The sequence below is a fragment of the Haliaeetus albicilla genome, chromosome 22 (genome assembly GCF_947461875.1).
Source record: "Haliaeetus albicilla chromosome 22, bHalAlb1.1, whole genome shotgun sequence".
Classification (NCBI taxonomy): Eukaryota; Metazoa; Chordata; class Aves; order Accipitriformes; family Accipitridae; genus Haliaeetus; species Haliaeetus albicilla.
The window spans coordinates 17,942,253-17,965,735 of NC_091504.1; the positions used below are offsets into that span (position 1 = coordinate 17,942,253).

Below are 23,483 nucleotides of genomic sequence, written 5' to 3' on the forward strand. Positions count from 1 at the left end.
TGTATGACAGCTGAAACCAATTTTTTTTTTTTTTTTTTGGAGGACAGGTAAAATGTGTGGATTGGATTCCCTCCCCACTCCAAGCAGTGTTATCTGGACCCTGATTTTCTACAATTTTGGAACTGCCTACTTTCTGCTTGACTAGTGATGTTAACGCTAATTAAATGATGTATGTCTATTTCTGACCAGGACAAAAACATAATCTTGCTTTATTTGAAGTAATTCTTATGGATTATAATAAATACTGTTGGGTTTTTTTACAAGAAAAGATTTGACACTTGGTAGTGCAGTTACCCTGCTGTCTTTTCTGTATAGAATAAAAATGTATTTCATACTTCCAATTTTTTTGGAAAGCATACTTCCAATGCTTTTGTTTGTTCTTAAAAAAAAAAAAAAAGAATGTGAATCACTGGTATAATTAAACCTACCTTGCGGTGGAAGTAAGGGGGAAAAAAATCATAAAGATTTAATGGGTCATGTCAGAGGGAAACTGTTTCCTCTAAATTCTGGAAAACATATTTTCATGTCGTAATAGGATTAATATTGTTAGGCTTTTTACTCCCCACATATCATTAGGAGCCCAAAAGGACAATATCTTAACTATAACCTTCCTATAAAGTTTCTCCTTACCCTAGAGTAAAAAATATTTTCAGGAACATCATGTAATGGTGTGATTTCCAGCAGCAAAACAATGAGAAAGATGGATGTGAGTTTGAGGTTCTCTTCTGGGTTTGGCCACTAATGCGCTTTCTGGCCACAGTGTCCCTCATGACTGAAAACTCTCAAAATAACTCTGCAAGCCGTGAACTCGGTCCTAAATTCCTCATACCACTGACTGGTAATTTTTTGTATGTGAAAGGATATTGTGTACGGGATTATTTCCCCTCTTAATGGAAGTGTGATCGCTCCTATGCTAGAGCATGTTCAGCAGTGGCTAAATAGCAAAGATTAATGCAGTAAGGTAGTTAAAAGAAGGAAGCAACCAAATCTAGCTAGTTCTACTGATTTAATTTAATGCAAATATAGTTTGTTTTTGCACTGTGAAATAAATCTATTCAGGAGGATGTCCTCCTACAAAAACTTCTGTGGAATTTTTAATAGCCACAAGTGGTCACAGCTTTGTTTATACATCCCATCTGAAAGCTGGAAAATGTTCCTATAATTAAGTTTAAAAAAAGGGAGCATGTAGGGGGAAAGGAAGAGAGAATAGCCTGAGAATATCCGTTGAGGCAAATGTCCTGAGACAATCAGATTTGTTCTCAGAGATGAATGTGTATTATTTTAAAGGCCAGAAGAAACATGTCTACCCATTCTGTGTATGGGCAAGGATAGGTTTGTTTAGTTTTAAGCCTTGCATTGTGTAAATATCTTTACACTTGCAAGATGTTTCAATTGAAGCAAAATTAAATTCCATCTAATTATTCTTTGCTTGGAGTGGAAATACTTAAGACTACCAATTTGGGGCTGACACAGAAGAAGGAAAATATTTATCTTTATGAAACCAAAAAGTTAGTTGAGCAATGAGAGTCAGGGAGTTGTTTTGCTTCATGAGTGGGGTTACAGAATTACTGTTTTATTTATCATTAGATATTGTTAGATGTTTGCTTTCTGCTGGCTGTGGATTATTTTACTGTGTCCTCTTGAGAGACTGAATTCTGAAGTTAGTTGAAATGCTGGTGTGAGATTGCTTTACATCTTGGCTGGTGACTGCCAATTGAAAGGCTAATAAGTAAAAAAAAAAAATTAAACACACTAGTTTGGGTTCATATAATACCATTGGAGAGCTGGAAATGATTGAATTTTTGCTACTGAAAAAGATGAAGATATCAGGGGTATGGAGTTGGAAAGTACTAGATTTATGTCTCCTATTGTGGGATTTGCCCCTAATTTTCAGTAACCTGTGGGACTTTCTTTGCAAGTTGATCTGTTGCAGTTCTTTCTCAATCTGGAAAAGACTTTTTTTGGTGCCTGCTTGCTCAAAAATGCTTCTTATGTTTTCATAAATGTCAGAGTTCTGGGCTAATGCTCTTGTTTGGATACTGTACTTGGGTTGTGAGTAGTGGAAAATTATTTAACAAAGTGACATCACAACTGCAGGGAAATACACTGATTTCTGTGGCAAGCTACAGTTTGTTTTTTGTTTGTTTTCCTAACACATTTAGAGTAAACAAACCTGTATTAAAAGTGTGTATTCTATTAAGTGTTTGTTTACAGGAAATTCATTTAAGTATATTTAGATCAGTTACAGTAATTGAACAGAGATAGGCCAAGTTGGAATATATTACATTTTTTCTTTTTTCTTTTTTTTCCTGTTGGTAGTAGGAGGAGTAGTAGTAGCAACATACATGGTATTGTGTCTTCATCTCTTACTACTTGTCCAGGAATATAATTTGTACTTTCAACAACTTTGTTCCTCTTAAATAAAATATCAGTAGGTGTATTGACTTTCTATTTAGTAGTAGGTGAAACTTTCAATCTTTAGAAAAAGGAAATGCTTTCCCTGTAAGCTAAGAGGTTTTCACACAAATGATTAGAACATTGTCTTTATTTAAAGATTAGAAGATAGCATGAAAGCATGCTGCAGCTGCAGTTGTTCACTATACTGAAATGCTTTTGTTCTTTTTTAGTATTTAAATATTCATGCTAACTCCTCCCATCCTGTCTACTTTGTGTTTAGATTGGTGAAAGACAAAAAGCTTGGAAATTACTCAGAGAGGACAGCTAGAAAATTTGTCTTACAGAACAAAAAAGTAATACGTGCTGTATGAGCTCTTCTTTGTGGAGGATTATGTGAATGCAAGGTTAGAAAAAGCAGAAGGGTTCTAGCTGCTGAAGTCAAAAAGGTGGCTTATGGAAGGGGTCTTGCCAGGGCAGATCATCTCTTGTCATTATCTGCAATATTTGCTTAGGACTGTAAAGATATTTTAATGCACTGTTGTTACTTGTCAGCATTTTTGATCTCCCGTTTGCTTGCCATGACTCTAACGTCAGCTTTGACACTGAACATCTCAACTGTAGTTTTCAAATTTTTTTAATAAATAAAATTAATATTTTTTTTCAAACTGGAAATATTCAAAGTGCTTATTCCATTTTTCTAAGAACACCTGGGCACCACAGCTCTACAGGTTTGCTTTCCAAAGAAAATTATTTTCAGGCTCTCACTGCAGTCCCTGCATTGCAGGTTGCATAAGGCACCTCATGCTCAAGTTAGGACTGATTGCCATTTCAGTCTGTCACTGAGGAAACATTTTATCTATTTAGAAGTAGGATGTAGGGTTTTTAATGTTTTCTAGGTGGTTTTGAAACATTAGGGATCTATGAAAAGCAAAGAATAATTGATGTGAAAAACTTGGAGTAGATCCTTACTTTTCCTTACTTGTAAGGAAACGGTTTAACTAATGGTGGATGCCCTTTTGTGTTAGTGGGTTTCGTTTTTTTGTTTTCAGCTGCAGTTGAATATCTTCCACTCTTTCTTTTCTTTCAGGTAAGGTAGGCGCATCCTCCAATGTTAATATTTCAAAAGCCTTCACTGAAATACAGAAATATTGTTAAATTTTGTTTTAAGATGGAGAATCGAAACAACAGGGATAATAGTCATAAAGTCACATAGTCTCCGAGAGCAGACACCTTCAGCCTCTGAAGCTGCGGGCTGTAATGCCACGTATAGTCTCTTAAGAACCCTTTTTTTGGTGACTTCGTTTTCCCCATGCATAAGTTTTCTCCTCACCATGAACAGCAGCACTGCAGGAGGGAGGCGGTAACAATACACAACCAATAGAAGGATGAGAATAAGGCAAACATCTTCAGTATCTTGCACGTGCCAGTTTATGGTGACGAAAGGACAGTGCACTTAGGAGTCATCCTGACAAGTCAGTCATCCCTTCTCTGTGCTGGTAGTGTGAGTGGAAGTAAAATATTGACTATACCAATAGTTTCTGGAAGGTGAGCAGTACTGTGACCCCCGGTCAGTTGCATCCTGGTTCTTCCGTTCTTATCAAAAGATGCTGGAATCTTTTGGCTCTGATAGTAATACCATTATTTAAAGATGTTGCATTAATGTGCAGTTTTCTCTTAAGTGCTGTCTTCTAAGTGCTCTCTGAGAGCAGGATCTTCTTTTCCAGCAGACTTTTCTTGTCTTGCATCTGGCAGATAGATACGTGATGTTATTTCCTAATGCAGAAGGCGGTATGACTCCATTTAGTTTATTTCCTTTTTGTCTAACAGCATCATTAATTATACTGTGAGGGTTGTCTCTGCTGTGGCTGTGATCAGAGGAAAGGAAAGAACACAGCAGTCAGTCTTTGGGTGCTGTAGGAAGAGGATTGAGGTGTTTGATTTCTTTTCTTTGGTGGTTGCTTAAACATAGAAAACTGTCACAATTTGTGTTGATTCCAAATAGCAATTTCACTTGTTCTAGATATTCCAAACCTGTCCCAAGGAGCTTTTGCTGTGCAGTAATGTAAAGGAGAAGACACTGCAGTACCACTCACTGATACTCTGCTTTGGGAAGAGTTTGTGATAGCAGCTAATCCAGAGATTTTGTAACTCAGCTTGAAGAAAAATCAAGCACCATCTATGAATTCTAAATATTTAATGCTTTAAGATTATTTTCTGTTTAGGTTCTGCTTAGTATTTCCAGTTGCCAACAAAGGTGAGAGTTACCAAAATGTCTGGTGTGGCAAAAAGTTAAAAAATGAAGAACTCTTACTAATACTGATACTGCAAAATTTTGGTCTAATTTCATCTACCAATGTAATACTACAAAAATGCTTTAAAGATACTTGAGCATACTTCCTAGCTAAGAGAGTGATTGATTATACACAGTTTGCCTTTTTAATAATCACCATTGGATGACAGTCTTCATTTTTTTTTTTTATTGTCAGTCCTCAGTTAACTAACTGGAATATTTGTGGTGTGTGTATGTACATAGTGTTCATATAGTCATAAAATCTCTTGAGTTTTGATGGTTTAAGATCTTAGAGTATACATGTAAGACAGATGTGATGTAGGCACATGTATTTATAAGGTTTGATATGAAAAGAATCTTATTGGTATTTGCATGTAAGGAATTTTTTGGAGTGGGTGGGTTTCTGATGAGATGAAGCGAAAAAGCAGGTAAACATATTAAAGTCTGGTATTCATTCAACAGAAGACTGTGATTTCCTAAACTGGAAGTAATTTAATCATGTTTGTATCTGGAGTAGTTACATGAGATCATTTGCCATAATTACTTTAAGTCTAACAAGATCTGTTGCCATATGGATTTTATGTTATGATTCGAATCCTAAAAAGAAAGCAGCTTAACAACTGGATGTTGAAAATAATCAATATATTTCATCATAGAGATTTGAACAGAGGCTGTGTTTCAAATGTGTCTTTAAAAATCACCTGTCAAGCTGAACCTTTGCTTGTGATCCTGTTGCTACAGTCTGTTACATATGTATATGACATAAAGAAACAGCTTTGGCCATCCAAAATTACTGCATTTGTTGTGTGTTGCTGTTGGGACAGAACCATTTAAATATCTTAATATTTATTTTTGTGGTTCCATTTTACTGAGCTAGAAGGAAAAGCTGTTCTATAATTAAGGAGCTATTTGCAAGAAAGTGGGTAGCATTAAAACTGTTATTTTAGGATCATTGCAAAGGAGGTGAATATTTGTGGTTGGTGTCTAGTGCTGTACAAGTGAGTGAGAATAGTCTCTGTCCAAAGAAGCTTCTTGCTAGGGAAATCTGATTGCTCAAGAAAAGCAGAGATTTTGTGTGAATAACTTTTCACATTTGCTGGTTGTCAGGCAGAGACTACAGGGTAAGGGGCTGCTGCTAGGGTGAGTGACAGCCATAGGTCTCTGTGTACAGAAACACATTTGCATCTTCAGTAGCAAGTAATTTTTATCAACAGGGTAACATACTTGTTTTAGCATAGCCAAAGAGAGACCTAAAATTGACTTAAATACTTCAGGCTCACTTAAATGATGTTATACAAAAACATGCTTGTGATATGCTGTGTTAAATAACTGATTTTGACTGTGTATTTATTTGTATATCTTACTGATGTAAAGTATTTGCTGTTAAGGATGTTAGTAGTATTGTACTTACCTGCAGCTCTGCTCTACAAAGCAACAAGATGAAGGGGTACTGCTAAAATTCTGATGTCTGACATCAGCACCAGGATATGCATCTTGGGAACGAGTTGTATATAGCTTTGGCTTTTCTTTGACTTTTTTCCCTGAAAGATAGTCATGTCTTTTGAATCATAATTCATTTACATGAAGAATTTTGGTCTGTTACTGAAATAATTGGAATTATATCAATCTTGAATTTGACTTTGGCAATGAAGCTGTAGAGCCAAATCTTACCATGTATTACATAACAAGTTCCCTTCGATTGTCTAGCTTTCTTTTGAAAGATTGTTTCTGTCCATAGTCATTCATTCGATGACCTTACTTATGAGTTTATAAAGTAGAATTCCAATAAATTAGGTTTTGGGGGATTTTTGTGGTTGCTTGGTGGTTTTTTTGTTTCCTTTTTCTTTTTTTTTCTTCTTTTTTTTTTTTTTTTTTCTTTTCTGAAAATGATCCCAGCTAGGAAAAAATGTCCTGATGTTTCATGTAAATTTACTTTTCTTAATCAGGTTTATTCAGTTTTCTGTGATGAGGTATGTTTGCAAATGCTAAAAGACTGTACATTTTTCTCTGTTCCAGTGCCTGATGACCTCTCCATAGAAGAAAGAGAAGAGCTTTTAAATATTCGTCGCAGGAAAAAAGAACTGATTGATGATATTGAGGTAATTGATTTATCTGTAAAGATCCCTAGAAGACTGCTTCAGTAGATTAAGTTACAGTAAGCTGCATACCTAGGTATGAATTCTAGGTAATGTTTTTAAAAATATATAAATGGCTTAAGCTAAATCTTACTAATAATGAATAGGATTTATGCATCATTTTTGTGCTTTTAAAAATGTCAATGTCTGTATTTATGTAATGCAATATGTGCATATGTACACATTTGATTTGTGTAATCAAGAGCTCATTAAATAGCAGATTTGCATACAGGTTAGGAGTGAGCGAGAAATCTGGGTAAAGAAATCTTATACTGAAATTGGTAATGGCAATTTGGTCTTGATGCTCTGACATGAGCACGCACTAGGAGTTCAGTTCCATGTGTTTAATAGTCATTCAGCTGTGGTAAAATCTTTAAGCTACATATCTAAGGAAGCCATAAGATTCATCACTTTTCTTCAGGTGACTAGAAAATGTCAGAAAATAAACCCTAATTGATCATATTAATATATGAAAGATGATTTTAAAAACTGTTTTAATGTATGTTAACATATTGTCCTTCCTTCTTTTGGCAGAGATTAAAGTTTGAAATTGCTGAGGTTATGACAGAAATTGATAATCTGACTAGTGTAGAAGAAAGGTAAGTAATGCTACCTTATGGACATGATTCAGTAAGACCTTGGAACAGGTCCTCCAGGGATAGCAAATAAATAGCTTTATCATGCTAAACAAACATTGGATCACCTTTATTCAGTCTGTTACAAAGTCTCTAAAGCCTGACTATCCTGTCCAGGTGTGCCATTCGTTTGGATAGAGAATATGTTGGATAGAATGTAATGTTCTAGACTGTCCAATTGATAATGATATAGTTCTCTGAAGCTGCAATTCCTTGAAAGAATTGAAAATAGTAACATGATTTCCCCCCTTATAAAAAGTGAATGTCTTGTTTTTGTAATAGAAAATACAAAGTAGCCGAAATACAAATTAAAGGAAGTGCCAGAAGTTGTTGTTTTTGTAAAAGATTAACTGATAACTGGTTGTTGTTTCTTCTTTTTCTCCATCTGTAGCAAAACTACACAAAGAAATAAGCAAATAGCCATGGGAAGGAAGAAATTCAACATGGACCCTAAGAAGGTAGAACTTTTTTTTTATTTCCCATGTGTCAGGAATCAGGTTACTGCTTGTAAGATCTATGACAAATAGTTTTCATAAGTCACGTTTTCATAAGAAAACATTTCTGATAATATAAGTTCACAGGCCTTATTTGTATATCCTGTAACACACTGAACAGAGGGTTAAATTAGAACCAGTCATCTAGTCATTTACCATTCATGTGTGTTTTTTTCACTTAAGCAAACCTTTTCTAATAACGGAGGTTATTTATCAACAATCAAATATGCCAGATATTGATTGAGCTGGCTTTCAGAAAGATTATTTGTACCTGATAGAGGTGTTCTATGTTGATATGTCAAATATTATTCTAAAAATATTTTGATGTTTGGTTATTAGTGAAGCCATACTTTTTTTTAATGCCTTCCTATTTTTGTTTCTTCCAAAATACCTTTAACATGTTGTTTAATTTGTTGTCATATAGACTTTTATATTTGCATATCTAAATTCTGTTTGTGAAAAAGGCGTGTATGAACATTCATATGTTTGTATACATATATACATATAATATGTGTACCTGTATGACTTGTACAGGCGCCTGCAGGTAGAAACTTGGTTACCAATTTCAAGAAGTCTGCTGTGCATTTAGCCAAGAAGTAAAGTAGTTCACTTCTCTGCAGTGCCTCTACTTTTCTTTAATAATTGTTAATTTTCTTGAAAATTCAGGGACCTGCACATGCTCTTACAGACCTCTCCCAATATACTTAAAAGAGCTGCTTTGACATATTTGACCTTTAGCCTTTACTTTTCATTTTACATCTTCCTTGCTTTGTTTTATCTTCTGTTGTTCATAATTGAGATTCCATTTTGAGTTTATGAAGAGTATTCTTCAAGGTCTTTTTGGAAATTGTTTAGCATTTGTTTTTCTGTGTTCTTGACATGTTTTCTTTCCAATTGTATTGAATTCAGTTACATTTTGGTGGCTTTTCTGTAATGTTCCAAGTACAGTGATGGCTGTTATTCTTTAGGTTGTTTTCAGTTTACCAGAAACACTCAAGTACTTTGAGATATAGAACCCTTTTTAAGCTACTGACCTTGTCTTCTATTTTTATTTTTATTTTCCATTTTGTTGACTGTCTGACTTCTGTTCTGTTGAAGGCAGAATACCCCCAAATATCCCGAGAGTTTGCTGTTGTCCTCTAGCTCTTTCATGTCGTAGAAGTTTGTGGCAAAGTTACAGGATGATGTCAGATACTTTCATTCCAATGTTAACTATTTTTTGTTACTGTTCTTGTTGGGTGAAATTATTTCTATAAATAGATGCTGTGGCCACGTTGCTACTGTAACATAATTTAAATGTGGTAAGCAGACTTACAGTAGTAATTTCTTAATAATGTCTATGAATCAGTGGTGGCCTGCAGTAGCTGGCTGCTCTAAAGCTACATCATCTTGTTGTTTGCAGCTGCTACTTTAAATTGCAGGCAGCTAAAATATATGTCCTTCTAATGTTGAGAGAACTAACTTGGGGTCATTGCAAAAGGGATGTTTTTCATTCATAAATGGGAGAGAAGATGGTCTCCTGAGTTAGGAATGTGAAAGAACTGGGGTAATAATACATATGCGCAACCCCCAAGTTTTCTTCTTTAAACCCAAATAGCAGAGTTCTAATGTCTTCATATCAGCAGAAACACAGTGAGGTAATTTTCTTTTACCATTTATATTTGAAGACCGTTACATATTCTAGTGTGTAACCTATATGCAGAGCAATTCTCTCTGCCCCCACCCAGAAAATCCTCATTCAAAATAGCTGTGTTTAACACAGTTACGTGATGTAATACAACATACCTTGCTGTTTGGATTTGGTTAGCTAGTGTGGGAAGGGCTATAATGGTAAAGTTTGTAAGACATTTCAGCAGTCCCTGTGCAGAGAACATAAAGCTGTGCTTGAAATTCTTGGCACTGGAAGTCAGTACTGCCTGTGTTAGGCCCAGAAAATGAATTCTCTGTGACAAAGGCAGGGTTTAAATAACGGCAAAATTTGTAATTAAGTTACTGTAAAAGCTTAAATCAAAGCAGATTCCATTGCACTGATTTAAAAAAACCCTGCGCAACATTTGTAGTGAATACTGAATATTTCTGTAGCCATGAATTTTGTGTGGGGAGGTCAAACTAGTACAGCTGTCCTCCATCTCCTATCAGTCTACAGAAGGAAAATTTGCATCAAGACAAAAGATAGCGTAGGAGTTGATGGGGATTTGGCTGACCTATTTTACCATTTATTCCAGACGCTGGAGTTGTTGTCGCAGACAAATTCCCTTTCCTGTCTATTTGACTTCTGGTTCTTTAACATCTTAAGAATAAAAAAACCCAAACAAAACAAACAAAAAAAAAACAAAAACAGGAAAAAAGAAAATCCAGAAAAAGGAAAATTAAATTGATTTTTGTAGCACGTTATAGTATCTGCTTCTTTGCACAGAAATTTGTTTTCCATGCTTCTAGTCATGTCCATTATCTTTTTCAGTAACTTGTACAACTTCTAAAAAACTATCCTGGTCAGTCTGTTTACACGAAGTGTGAATAATATGGCCCAGGTGTTGGAACAAGGGTATCTGCAACTGCTGTTTCTGATGTTTGTTAGAAGGAACGTTCTCTGTTGGTTGACAGAGCTGAGAAAGCTTTTTGAATAACTTGGTAGGGGAAAAAACCATTATGTTTCATAGTCAAATGAATTTTTTGTACAAATAGTTATCAAATAAGCTTTGAAGGGATCATTTCTGATGAAAGCTCAGTTATTTCTGCTTCAAGATAAAACAGATGCATTTTTTGCAACGAAGTCATGTCTGTTCTGAAATGACTTATTAAAAATATTAAGTTGTCAGAGTCAGAATACCAGCCTGTCATTGAAATTAAGTTTTCAGATGATGATAAAATTTTTTCAAGAGAATTACATTCCAGAATTTTTAAAAAGGTTCAAGCCCTTTAATATCACAGTTCATTTTCTTTGTTAAATTAGGTCAGAACATTGACTTTTTTTGTCAGGCAGGTAATGATTTCATTATAAAAAAACAGAATCAACCAAACAGAGGGATAATTACTTTTTTGAATGTTACTGCAGGGCCTTCTATGCTATATAAAAAATAATGGAAGTTTTCTCAGTTGTAATGAAATAAAAAAGAAATATATTCCATTTGCAGGAATTGAAAAACTTCTAATATTTCTGAAATTGTGGAATATTCTAGTAGGAAAGATTTGGAATAATTTATTAAGCTCTTCTGTACATATTTGGAATCCAAGACATTAAGGTTACTTACCGCTGCCATTCCTACTTTTCACTAGCATGCTGTTAACAGTTTTATGAAATCAGCAGGAATAACAACATCTTTGTTGGGGTGTGTGGTGGGGAAAAAAAGAGCACTATCTCTTCATGACCTGCTGAGTGTTGGAATAACATCCCTTCTATCCTTTATGTAATCTTTATATAACTCTTAGTCTCCTTTCTTTACCGCTTTGCAGAAAGTTCTATGGGCATCCCTAGAGTGTGCCAGTTATAGGGCCAGTAATTTATGGAGGCATAGGAGTCCAGGGGCTTGATCAAGTACCCACTGAGGGACAGGGTAAGACTTTCCTGGCTTTGATAGAAGCTCTGTGGTAGAAGCTTGACTGGTTCATAAAAAGCCCTTTGTGAATAGTCTAGCTCAAGTCCTTTGTGAATAGTTTAGTTCCAGCACAACCAGAAGTCACTGGTAATCCCAGTGTCAGCATAAACTCTTTTAAACCAGTTTCAGTACCTTCAGCCGTGACTTCTACTGCAAGTAGTGGCTGGATGTATTGGGTTGCAGTTTGTAGGTTGTAACAGATGCTTTATTTTGTGTCATGGTGGTAATTAAGTTATTCCTACATACCTCTTCATTATATGATTTTACAGATTATGTCTCTGCAGACATTTATGCAGTATTGTGAACAGGCTAACTCACCCATTAACTCCAAAGAGCAACATGGAATCATTATTCAATTAATATTTGCTATTTCCATTGTTGAGGGATTCAGACTGCCACCCTGTACTTCTAGCCTTAAAAATGTGTTCTCATTTTAATCTTTAAACCAGTACTAAATATTGCTTATCTAACTGAAAAACATTTGTTTACCATTTCATAAAAAAAAATTTGAAAATCTGTAGGCTAATGTAATACTTAATGTACTATCTATATGTCTGTGTCAGTATATTAATACCAAATATTATGAGTGGTATTTACATAAATGCTTGTGGAAGAAAACATAACATTCCTTTTCCTCTGGAATTGCTCTTCCTAGGGAATACAGTTTCTGATAGAAAATGACCTCCTGCAGAACACTGCAGAAGACATTGCACAGTTCCTTTATAAAGGAGAAGGATTAAATAAAACGGTAATTGGAGATTACCTCGGTGAAAGGTAAAATAAAGATACTGAAACTTTGTTCTTGAGTTTACAAAGCATGCTTAAGGGTTTTGGTAGTTACCTTCCCCTTCACAGGCTGCGTGAGAGAGCTACTCTACTACTCTGAGATCTATAAAAGCTACAGCGGGAAGTAAAACCACTATGGTATTGTGATAGGGTTTTTTTCTGTTAAGTGGTTGTTCTTTTTAAATGGATACATTGTGGAATGATATTTAATTAATTGTAACTTACTATTTTGAGAAAATACCCTTAAATTTGGCTATAGTGGAGAATTTAATACCATAAACTTTTGGAATGTCTGAGAGTTGTATTGCAACAGTTCTGGTAACTCTTGGTACTGTGCCCAGACAAGGAGTGATTACAATCACTAATAATTGGATAGTAAAGAAATTACTTATTAAAATGCGTAGTTCCTGGGACAATAGTTATAAGCAGGTTTTAGTGTTGTCTTCTTCCCTGCACACAGAGTTCCCATTAGTAAGTAGGCGTCTCAAAGGGCAGCTGCACCGCATCTTTATCAGTCCTAGTACGATAAACGTGCAACATGCATATTTATGCATACTGTTGCAAAACACAATCAAAATGCAAATTACTTCCATTGCTGTGCAACCCAGGAATTGATTTCGAAAAAGGCAGCAGAAAGAGACAGAAGTGAAGAGTGGGTTGGAGTATGTGTATCTACGTGCTTGCACATGTTCTGGTTCAGATGCCAGTTATGGAGGTTTAAAAGTTGACTCATTTAGGATATACTCCGGTAGTGATATGTTCTGGCAGATCCCTTTTGAGGCACCCGCAATATGTTTACAGCATCAGCGGCTTAGTTTGTGCTCAGCAATTTCCTCCTGACTTTAATAGGTTTAATGGAAGTTTTCATGGTAATATGTATGTTTTGAAAATAGATCTTCGCTATGAAGTTTCTGTACAGTGTATGTAGACATTTCAACAATTTTTATACAACAGCATTATGTTGTTTCTCTTCAATATTTGGGCAATCAGTATTATAAAATCACTTATATGTTAATGTCCATAATTGCAAAACTGTAACAAAGCTTGTATAAGGCAGTCTGTGTTCGTTTTTGAGAGCTGCGTTCTACCGTGGTATTGCCTTCTGAAATAGTTCTAGTTTTTCTAGCCCTATTGCCAGAACCCTTGTACTCATGCAGAAAGGTCTTACCAATATGTCCAGTTGTCAGTAATATTCGTGTGACTATTTATGTGTTCATATTCAAAATTAAAAAATTTATTGCTCCTTCTTTTGCATCCCTGGCAGGGATGCTGCTGGGCAGCACTGTGGTCTAATCTGAAAAAACTGCAACGTTTCTTAATATTGAGTATGTATAGAGATAAATATGCAGTTCAATTATATCTTCTGAATTTTTCAAGACTTAAATACAGACAAACATAGTGGTCATACTGAATAGCAAAGTTGATCAGGAAATTTTGTATAAATCTATCAACTGGATAATAAAATCTTAGGAAAACTGAAAAAAATTAACATACTGCTCCTATTTTGCCACAAGGCTGAAACAACCTATCCATTTTAAGGAGCAGTTGAAGTAAAAAAGAAATTTAAAATTATTTTTTGTTTTAAAAGGAGCTGTTGTTTAATGTTTCCAGTCAGTCTACTTTAATTGTTTTTTGCATGTTTCTTCATTTCTGTGAAGGGTGTAATTATTAATATGGTAATGGGAAAGCAAATGGTATTTCTGTCTTTTTTTTTTTTTTTTTCTTCACTTAATATGAATTAGTAGTGGGAGGTGGAGGTGAAGAGATGACAATCTGATTTTCAGGAATGTGTATGGACACTTCAAGGTAGTCAGGTCTGGAATGGGGAATTAGTTCATCGTACTCCTCTGAACTGCAACATCAATTTCCTAGAATCCTAATAATTTTTGTTCATGTTCCTCTGAAAACAATGTATTAGGCCTTTAGGTCCTGGGGTAAAATAAATACCCTGGGATAAAATAAAATGTGATAATTGAGGTGGTCTTAAGCTGCTAGTTTTGCTTTTTGAATACCTCAGAAACAGGCTATTATGTGATTTGTGCTATGCAAATGACAGTGCATATTATAGATGAGTTTTTGTTATGTACTGTCTTTTATCAAGGCATTTGGAGTCTGAGGACTCTGGCACTCCCTCTCAGGGGCCCATCATGAATTACTTCTGCATTCTAGCTAACTATAGCTGAAGACAAGACCAGGATAGTCAACAGAATGAGATATTTGTATAACATTCTGCCACGAAGAGATACGTTTTAAATTATTGACTTTTATAGTGTTACAGCACTCAGCAAACTGAAAAAAGTGAATGGTAAATGGAACAAGATAATACCTAAAAATGTACAGTAAATAAGGGATGAATTACATCCTGTGAAAGATATAAGATTTCTTTATATGTGGCTAAGTCTTCATTTATTTTTTTAAGTGGCTTCCTAGACTTTTTGTGATCTTTGGGTTGGGTCTTTGGAGCTGTACCCAGCACAAGTATCACTATTAATCCAGTCTGCATTAAAACCTAGAGGAGCAAAAGTTAGAGTATAAGGCTAATATTTATTCTAAATTACTGCAGCTTTACGTACATATAAGCAAAATCAATATTTGGCTTAGAGTAACAAAGTACCTCTATTGACTGCTCTCTTTTATTATACTATTATGCCACTTCACTGCACTGTAAAGTAGTCACGCAGTTGAATTGTGCATTACTAGATTTCATGAGAATTGCTTCATTTTGCCTGACAGAGCCCATGTGTTTTTCTATAAACAGTATAGGGACATTCTAATGAATGAATGGTTAGTTTTAAGGTATTCACTTGTGAGTGTTACAGGTTAGTCTGACTATGCAGTTAATCAGTAATGCAACAGATAATTCTTGGTAGGTGCACACCTTTTGGTTTTCGGGTGGAGGCTGATATGCAACATTCTGTCTTGGTGATGTATTTAAAGCACACCCTGAGGATTATAAACCTTTACGCTTCTGGCATATGAACTCAGTGATGGTGTAGACTAAATTCTGTCTGCATCCAAATAGTTTTGTGCTCATTAATGTTTAAATGTTACTTTTACATTTAAACACCTTTGTATCAAACAAAGAGTAATTTGGCTCCTGTTTACATAGCAATATAAAAGATAGGTGAGAGGAAGCCTGTTCAAAACCTATTCTGATTTTGGTAAACTCTTACTGTAACGATTTTTGAGAATGGAGTAAGAATATACTATGTACTAAGTAGCTCTTTTAAAAAACTGTTCTTTTTCTTAGGTACAACCAGTTGAAGCATTTCTATTCCTCATCTTTGTTCATAAATTAATATACTGCTTTAATATTTTTCTGTTCTTAGAGGAAAAAAAGGGATAATTTGTTTTTCACGTGTTGTATGGCTAAAGAAATTAATCTTACGTTAGCCATTGTTTTAAGAGTTCATGACACAATTTCTTCAAAAGACTTTTTACTGGATAGGTTTATTGGGTATCATCCCATATCAAGGCAGGTACAGTAATAAAAAACATGAAGCAAAGAAGACCAGGCCATTTTCAGGTGATTTAAATAAGCAGTGCTAAAATCGGTTCAAGTGTACTGGCTCTTGCTAACCTACCTTTTTTAAGGCCAGCAAAAATGGGCAAAATACTAGTGTTAAATATTAAAATACCTCTCAAATAATTGTGTAAACTATTTCTGATTACTTGATTTGATCAGTATGATCATTTATTGCCTTACTTATTCTTGAAAGCAAAGAGATCACTAACAAGCCTTTAAAGTTCAGAATTGTAATTGTCTATTTCCATTTTTGTCTTTCATAGAGATGAATTTAATATTAAAGTTCTTCAGGCTTTTGTTGAACTCCATGAGTTCGCTGATCTCAATCTTGTACAAGCCTTAAGGTGAGTAAATTCCTTCTTTTTTTTTTTTTTTTTTTTTTTTTTTGACCTGAGCTTCCTTTATCAAATAGCACGTTTGTATGAGTCACTGCGTTGATTTATTCGTCAGAAAGCTGTTCTACAGCTCGGCACAATTATACGCATTACTGTGCAAGTTAGCAGACAGCTCTGTTTTAACCCTTCCAGTTGCTTGTCTGTGTGCTGCCTTTGAAGGTGAAAACTTTTAATTATTTCAGACAAATACAAACAACTAAAACATAGCTGTAACTCTTTGGTGTGTCTGCTATATGTGGACCTATGAAGATCTGTTTTATATCTTAGCACAGAGATTGGTAAAAAACCAAACCAACCCCTAACCCAAGCAAATAAATCATTTTCTTTGCTGCTGTCTTCTTTCTCCTTTCCTTCCACCTCAACTTGTTCCTCTGGAATCCTGCTGATCATAATCAGTGATTATGTTCAATTACAAAGAGGTAAACTTTGAATCAAGTAATTTCCTCCTTCTTTCCTCAGACTTTCCTGCTTGTCGTGTAAAAGAAAGTGTAACATCTTAGTATAAGTTTTTGCCTTGCTGAGTGAACAAGTTCAGTTGATCTCTCTGGGATGCCAGCATACAGTGACCTTGTGAAGTCCTTCTCGTCTTGGTGGAAATCCGTAATAGATCTAGCAAATTAAGTTGATTTAGAGAGTTCTGCCAGTTTTGTTGCCACAAGTGGCTTCTTCCTGACACCAGATAAACTGAAAAGTCTGTGTGATCTTTGTCTCTGGTGCAGTGCCTTGTGATATGGAGTCAGAACAGCTTTGCTATGGTTGAGTGATGTGGTGATGATAACTTGAGCTGCCTGAGGCTTGAGCTAAGGAGGCCTTTTCTCTGGCTGCTGAAGCTTGTCTGGGAGGCTTCATATTCCTATCTCTTTTACCCAATTTAACGTTAGGTTTGACTTTATTCTTCCTTAGCAGCTGCTACTATTAAATGTTTGTATTTTGGTAGCTTACAAAATTCGTGATCTGGGTTGGAACCTTGCATGAGGTGAGTAAAAGACAGTACATAGAGCTGACAAACTAAAGATGGCCTGTGATACTTTAATATAATGTCCTAAAATGAAAACTGATGAAGATAGGAATAAATGGTTATTATTTTGGCACCCAGCTTACAGGGAATATTGAGAACTTTTTTTGCATGGCAGAGCATGTAACTTTGCTGGTTTAGATCCTGTTTTTAATTTAGATAATTCTTTTGCTAAGAAAGAAAAAAAGAAATTATTAAATTCATTGGACCTTTTTAGCGCCATGGTGTGCCAAAAGTAAGTTTATGAAGACTTCTGTCCTGTATGCATTCCAGTGTACCTATGTGTAGAAATAGTGAGTTCTGAATGTAAAAACTCTATTTCAGTTCATGCTGCTAAACAGGAGCACAGCTTTCCTGCGTCTACTACAAAATTACTGAGGTTGTATCATGAGTCTTTATTTTTAAGATCTGGGTCTGATTCTTGTAGGGTGAACTTAGACTAGACAGGCAGCACCTCTCTAAGCACTGGGGTTTTTCTTGTTGTTGATGCTATTTTTTAAATGTTTGAGGAGTTCAAGTAAAGATGTTAAGTGTTTTTCTATTCCTTGCTTCTCTCCCTTACCAGAAATATTTTATGTAATGCATCTTTTTACATTGTAAGTAACATCTAGCTGAGTGTTTATTGCTTTTAGTAGCCAGGAAACTCAGGGAGGATTGAACTGGTTGTTTCCCCATAGCATTCTCATGGCAAAAATGGGATGCATACAGAAAATTGTTTACTAGTCTGGAAAAAAGAGAGACTCTCAGAATATGAACTGCCATATTATCTTGCCTGATAGCATGCAGTGTTGCTGGCTGAATTACTGGGCTAGCCATCTGTGCATGTTGCTTTATAATAGCTCCTGACTTGTGTGTTGAGAGATTGAGAACATATTTCTAGGACATTTTATATAGACATTGCTGGTTGGGTTTTTCGTTTGTTTTGGTTTTTGTTTTTGTTTTGTTTCTGATTATTAGTAATACATGCTTAATATATAAGTATTGGAATGAGTCTAACAACTCTTCTTCCCTTCTGTAGGCAGTTTCTGTGGAGCTTCAGACTCCCAGGAGAGGCTCAAAAAATTGATCGTATGATGGAAGCTTTTGCTTCACGCTATTGCCTTTGTAACCCAGGAGTCTTCCAGTCTACAGGTTAGTCACAGGAAACAACAGGAGTTCTTAAGTATGTGTGTGTATATGTGTGTGTGTGGTTGTTGGGTTTTGGGGTTTTTTTTTTTGTTTTTTTGTTTTTTTTTTGTGGATCATATATGTTCTTCTACATCTGATGCAAGGAGACAATGGCCAGTTTGAAAGTTCAGGATAAAATAATATGTGAAATGAGAAGTTTCTGAGAACTGAGAAAATGCAACTGTCTAATCCTACACCTTGTTTCCAGGAGGTGCAACCTTATGGTCAGAATGCATTTCCATTTATAAAACTTCAGCATTAATATATATCTAAGCCAATTACAGTATAAAACACACATTTAGAAATGTCACCAAAGATTTTGGCTAGGAATTGGAAAAGTAAGATTCTCAGGGGCTTAAAGGCAGAAGAGACCAATAGGTTGGGTAGTGTTATCTGTCAGTCATAAGGACTTTACATCTCAGTATCTCTCTATCAAGTCCACCTGTATATGGCTATAGTATATTGTCTAGAAAGTCATCCTTTTTTGTTATGAAGACTGTATCCTTTCTCTTTAGCAGTCTGCTCAGCAATAATTTATCTCAGTTAGAAATGCACCTCAGTTTTCTGTTGAATTACTTGGTTTAGAATTACTCGGTTTAGAATTACTCAAGTCATAAAAGCTAATAAAACTTTGTGATACTGCACAGAATGCCCTAGCATTCTGACATTGTTTGTCTGTTTAGTTATAAACACACATAGCTTGCTGTTGATCCCTTAGTTTGAGGAACAAATAGGCTAGGAAAAGGTTAATGTAAAGCAGGTCTTCAACAGCTAGAGAGGAAGATAATACTTACTGACAACAAAATGCTGAAGATGCAAACACATTTTTCCTCTGTGTAGCAGAGAGGTTTCCATCCTGCTTTTTCTTACATAGGATCTTGTACTTGAATTCTGGGAGAATTTACTGTAATCATAACCATGTCAAGAGGCATGATAAGATATTCTTTGTCATCTTTTGATATTATTCGGGAGTACTAGCCACCTCATGTGTGCCAAGAAATTGAGTCAATGTCATTTTCATTCTGTTTAAATGCAGTTCAAATATTATTTTGAAGAGACTGGTTTTTCTCTTTGGAGAAAGCTTTAGCAGTACTTTGAGTAGGAGTCTGATTGACCAAATTTGTTATAGGATCTACCAATATGATCTAGGCAAAATCTGTGTGCAGAGAACTTTTTGCCCAACAACACTTCAGTGTTTCAAGTGAAATGTTAATTTAGGGTGATAGCAATGATTTCGAAGAGTTTGAAAAAATTTTTTGATTCTCTTGTACTGTTTTTACTCATACTGGCTTTTAATTTGAATTGTTACATATTTTTTCTTCTTAGGCTTACTTCAACAGTTTAAAGAAAGATTTGAGACTTTGGTTCCCATGCATAGTGTTGAGGATTTTTTGACTACCTGCTGCTTTATCAGTCTGAATGAGCTATATATTCATTTTACAGGTTTGTGCCACAGCACACAGGAAGATGAATAATTTTTCAAATCTTATTTCAGATACATGCTATGTGCTTTCATTTGCGATCATTATGTTAAATACCAGTCTGCACAACCACAATGTAAGAGATAAACCAACAGTAGAGAGGTTTATTTCTATGAATCGTGGAATTAATGAAGGTGGAGACCTTCCAGAAGAATTACTACGGGTAAGTTAGACTGGGTAAGACAAGGCATTGCTTTGTGTTTTTAATAGGAAACTTAGAACTGTGTACAACAGTTCTCGGGCAAATTTTTCAAGGGAAAGTAATAAGAACAATTTCTACCATGCATAACCATACAGGTAGCGGAAAGAAGCATTTTCTGATACTCACAGCTGCTTTGAGCTAGTTCTCCCTATATTCAATCTTTCGTTGAGGAGAGGAGATTCCAGAGAATACACTCTGTATATCTTTCAGTAATTTGCTGATGGCAAAATTCTTGTGGAATTGCCTTCTTATGAAAAAAAGTGGTATTTCTGGATAAATCAGAGAAAGATGGAAAAAATAGTAAAAAATGTTGTTTCATTATTCCCTCTCATTTCTTTCCATGTGTCTTGTGGAACCTCCTCCTGTCCCTTGAGATATCAGTAAAAATACTTATTTCTCTAAGACAGTGTGATAGTCTAAAACCATTTTCTGAAAACCCAGATTAATTTGGCAAAACTGGTACTAAAGGAGCCCTTAAGCTGAAACCTTTTGAAATACTGAATGCTGAAGTTAAAGAAAAAATGTCTTTGCTAGGAGTGCTTTTAAAATCTGTAAAAAGAGAGACACTTGTTTATAGATGAAGTAGTTTAAAATCAAACTTAATCCAAGTAGTAAACAACGATTGAGAAGGAATGGTCCAGGATTTTATGGACAGTATTTCCTATGCTTTGTATACAAATAGTCTGAGAAGCAGTAAGATATCCTCGTTGCATTCTCTGTTAGACATTTATTAATGAGGTTTTTTTCCTTTTTTTTTATTCTTCTAGAATTTATATGAAAGTATTAAGAATGAGCCGTTTAAAATTCCAGAGGATGATGGAAATGATCTAACGCATACATTTTTTAATCCAGATAGAGAAGGTTGGCTGCTGAAATTAGGTTAGTTATAAGGGCAGTTTTGCTGCTATATGTTTATTTGTTGTTAGCATGTTTGCTGCTTCTGTGTCTATCTGCTTTCTTGTGAAGGTAATAGGATTAACTTTGTAATTTGTATTTAAAAATGTATGAACCAAAATAAGTAACTCCTTTACATCTGAAGGTTGTTACTTCTTATTTTACATATCGAAATTAGCAATTTTGTTTCAAACTTTGGAGTTTTATTTCTGATACATGAGAAATAAAAACTCAGCAACAAAAAGGAAACACCGTATTGTATTTACCACATGCTGTGACTGATAAATAACAACTGAATCTCCATAAGGTCATTTCAGAATACTGTGTGATATTTCAACACAGTTTTCTGTGTACAAAAAAGAAGGATTCCTCTTCAAATAGTTATTTTTGTATGTCTTTATTTTTCCATATTATTTGTGAGTTTCTCTTGGTTTGGTTTTGGCTATGATTTTTTAATGAGTGGTTTAAATGTGCCTTCTTGTTTTCCTTATGGCCTATGACCTATCACCTTTCTGTTCTGTGACTGGCTGTCTCTGCTTATTCTGCATTAGGAGGTACGTATCTGATTGCTTTCCAGTCCCCTCTTCTTCAGTTGCTCATTGTTTTATTTTCTTCCTCCTTCCTCCTGTTTTTTTTCTTTTTTCTTTTTTTTTTTTTTTAAATCAGATTTATTCTAGCATTTTGCTTTTTCACTTAGTGTCACTAACAGTATCATCAGTGGTACTCTGAAAGACTGGCATGTCAGTGTCTAGCTCACATGCGAGTGTGTTCTGCAAAAGAAGAAAGTGTTTACATGTAAAGCAGAAAAATAAAGATGACTGTTCAGCATACTTTTCTTGTTCACTGAAGAACATAACAAGGGAGGAATAATTTCTACTGAGAGAAAATGACGTCTTACTCCTGTAATGAAGTTCCAGAGTGATTTTGTTACTTGTACATCAATTATGTTAGATTATTGAAAGATTGATTACATTTGAACTACACATTTATAAAAGCTGTTCTTTTTCCTGCTTATTTTCCTTTTTAAATAACATATTTAGCTGACTTAACATAATCTTAAATGAGCACCAAATTTAGGGTTGTGGAAACCTCTGGTAATTTGCAGTCTTCTAGCACTGCAAGATGGCCTCATTTACAGACTCTTTTAAAGTTGATGGGATTCAGTTTTTCACTTGGGCTTAGGGATTTCTTTTCCTATATAAAAGAGACTGAAATTTTATTTTAACATTTGTTTTTCGATGAAATAAACCTCTTTTATATAAAACACCAGTGCACACTCCAATAGAGCCAGTTGTTGGTCACTTTAATGTATAACTGCTTGTTAAAGTAGAAGGAACTTTTCACTTGGAGAACGGTGACAAAAGTGTGAGAAGAGATGTGTGCTGGGGGGTGCATATGGTGGTGAGTATGGTGAAAGTAGAGCTTGGTTAGAGCCATGGGCCTGCTCTACTGATTGCACCTGGAAATTAGCGGTCATGCTAGTGCTGGAAGGAAATAGATGTGAAAAGTAAGCATTTGGAATTCATTCACATGCTCTCCGACGTCTTATTCTGACCTCTGTGCTACAGATGCTATAGAGCTTTCTGTCTTTCTAACTACCAAAAAGCAAAGCTCTTGCTTTTTGACATGTGTTGGCTCAGGTGGCACAATTTCAAAGATGACTTTGCAGCTTTTCTCCATTTGTAGCATGAGGCGATAGCTATCTCAACAGAAAAGGCTTTCAAGATGATGTAGATAAAATGTGCTTTCTGGAGAAGAGGTTGGGTATAAGCCCGTGCTGTGCATATTTCTCTTTCTGTTGCCAGTACTCTCTCATATACACAAACCGAGTGCAAGCAAGAGTGTGAGTGTGTGTAGAGGAGTGACAACATCCCTTGTGGAAGAAACTGTCAATAAAAGACACATAAGAGATCAAATAAAAAAAAATAGAGGAACAAAGAAATGAAAGAAAAAAGGTGACAAAGTCAGTGAGAGCTGCCAGGTGCTTCTGCACAATCCATCTCTGGCTCTGGTGCAAGGTCAATAAAACCAATTTTTCGTTATGTACGATGTAGATGAGAGACAGTGTACAGAAAACCCAATAGTAAAAGCATGTGTGAAACGGAAGGGTGTTGCACATAACACTCCCACGGCATGGGGGTTATTTGAATAAAGAAATGAAACATGTCCAGAAGCCTCCAGTGAATCAGCCTGTAAATGCATGAAGCTATGCTTCGGGAAAGACTGCATTTTCTTCAGCAGACACGGACTAGGTACAGACAAATCCATTTTGCTAGTTTAGATGCATTGACCAGAAATAAGCCTGGCAATCTTTTTTTTTTTTTTTTTTTAATTTTCTTTCTCTTCTTTCTTTCTTTCCTCTCCCTTGAGTTTCTTATTTGCTAGGAGGCTTAAACTGTATGTTGAGAGTGCTGTCTCAATCCACATTGTTTGCATTTTTACAGTCCTTTCTGCTGGGAAACACTTATTG

The 23,483-nt window shown here is 35.3% G+C and overlaps 1 protein-coding gene across 2 annotated transcripts in view; it reads left to right on the plus strand.

The window, feature by feature from the left end:
- Positions 1–23,483, plus strand: part of CYTH3 (cytohesin 3) — a 53,175-nt gene that overhangs the window by 20,160 nt on the left and 9,532 nt on the right. Inside the window, exons 2-9 of one of the 2 annotated variants that reach the window (XM_069810144.1) lie at positions 6,704–6,786; positions 7,357–7,421; positions 7,849–7,915; positions 12,203–12,321; positions 16,123–16,203; positions 18,288–18,400; positions 19,932–20,080; positions 20,887–20,999. In XM_069810144.1, the coding sequence (XP_069666245.1) occupies positions 6,704–6,786; positions 7,357–7,421; positions 7,849–7,915; positions 12,203–12,321; positions 16,123–16,203; positions 18,288–18,400; positions 19,932–20,080; positions 20,887–20,999 (790 nt within the window). Of the gene's footprint in view, positions 1–6,523; positions 6,787–7,356; positions 7,422–7,848; positions 7,916–12,202; positions 12,322–16,122; positions 16,204–18,287; positions 18,401–19,931; positions 20,081–20,886; positions 21,000–23,483 lie in introns of those variants that run through there. The other variant, XM_009919813.2, reaches the window with a different exon arrangement.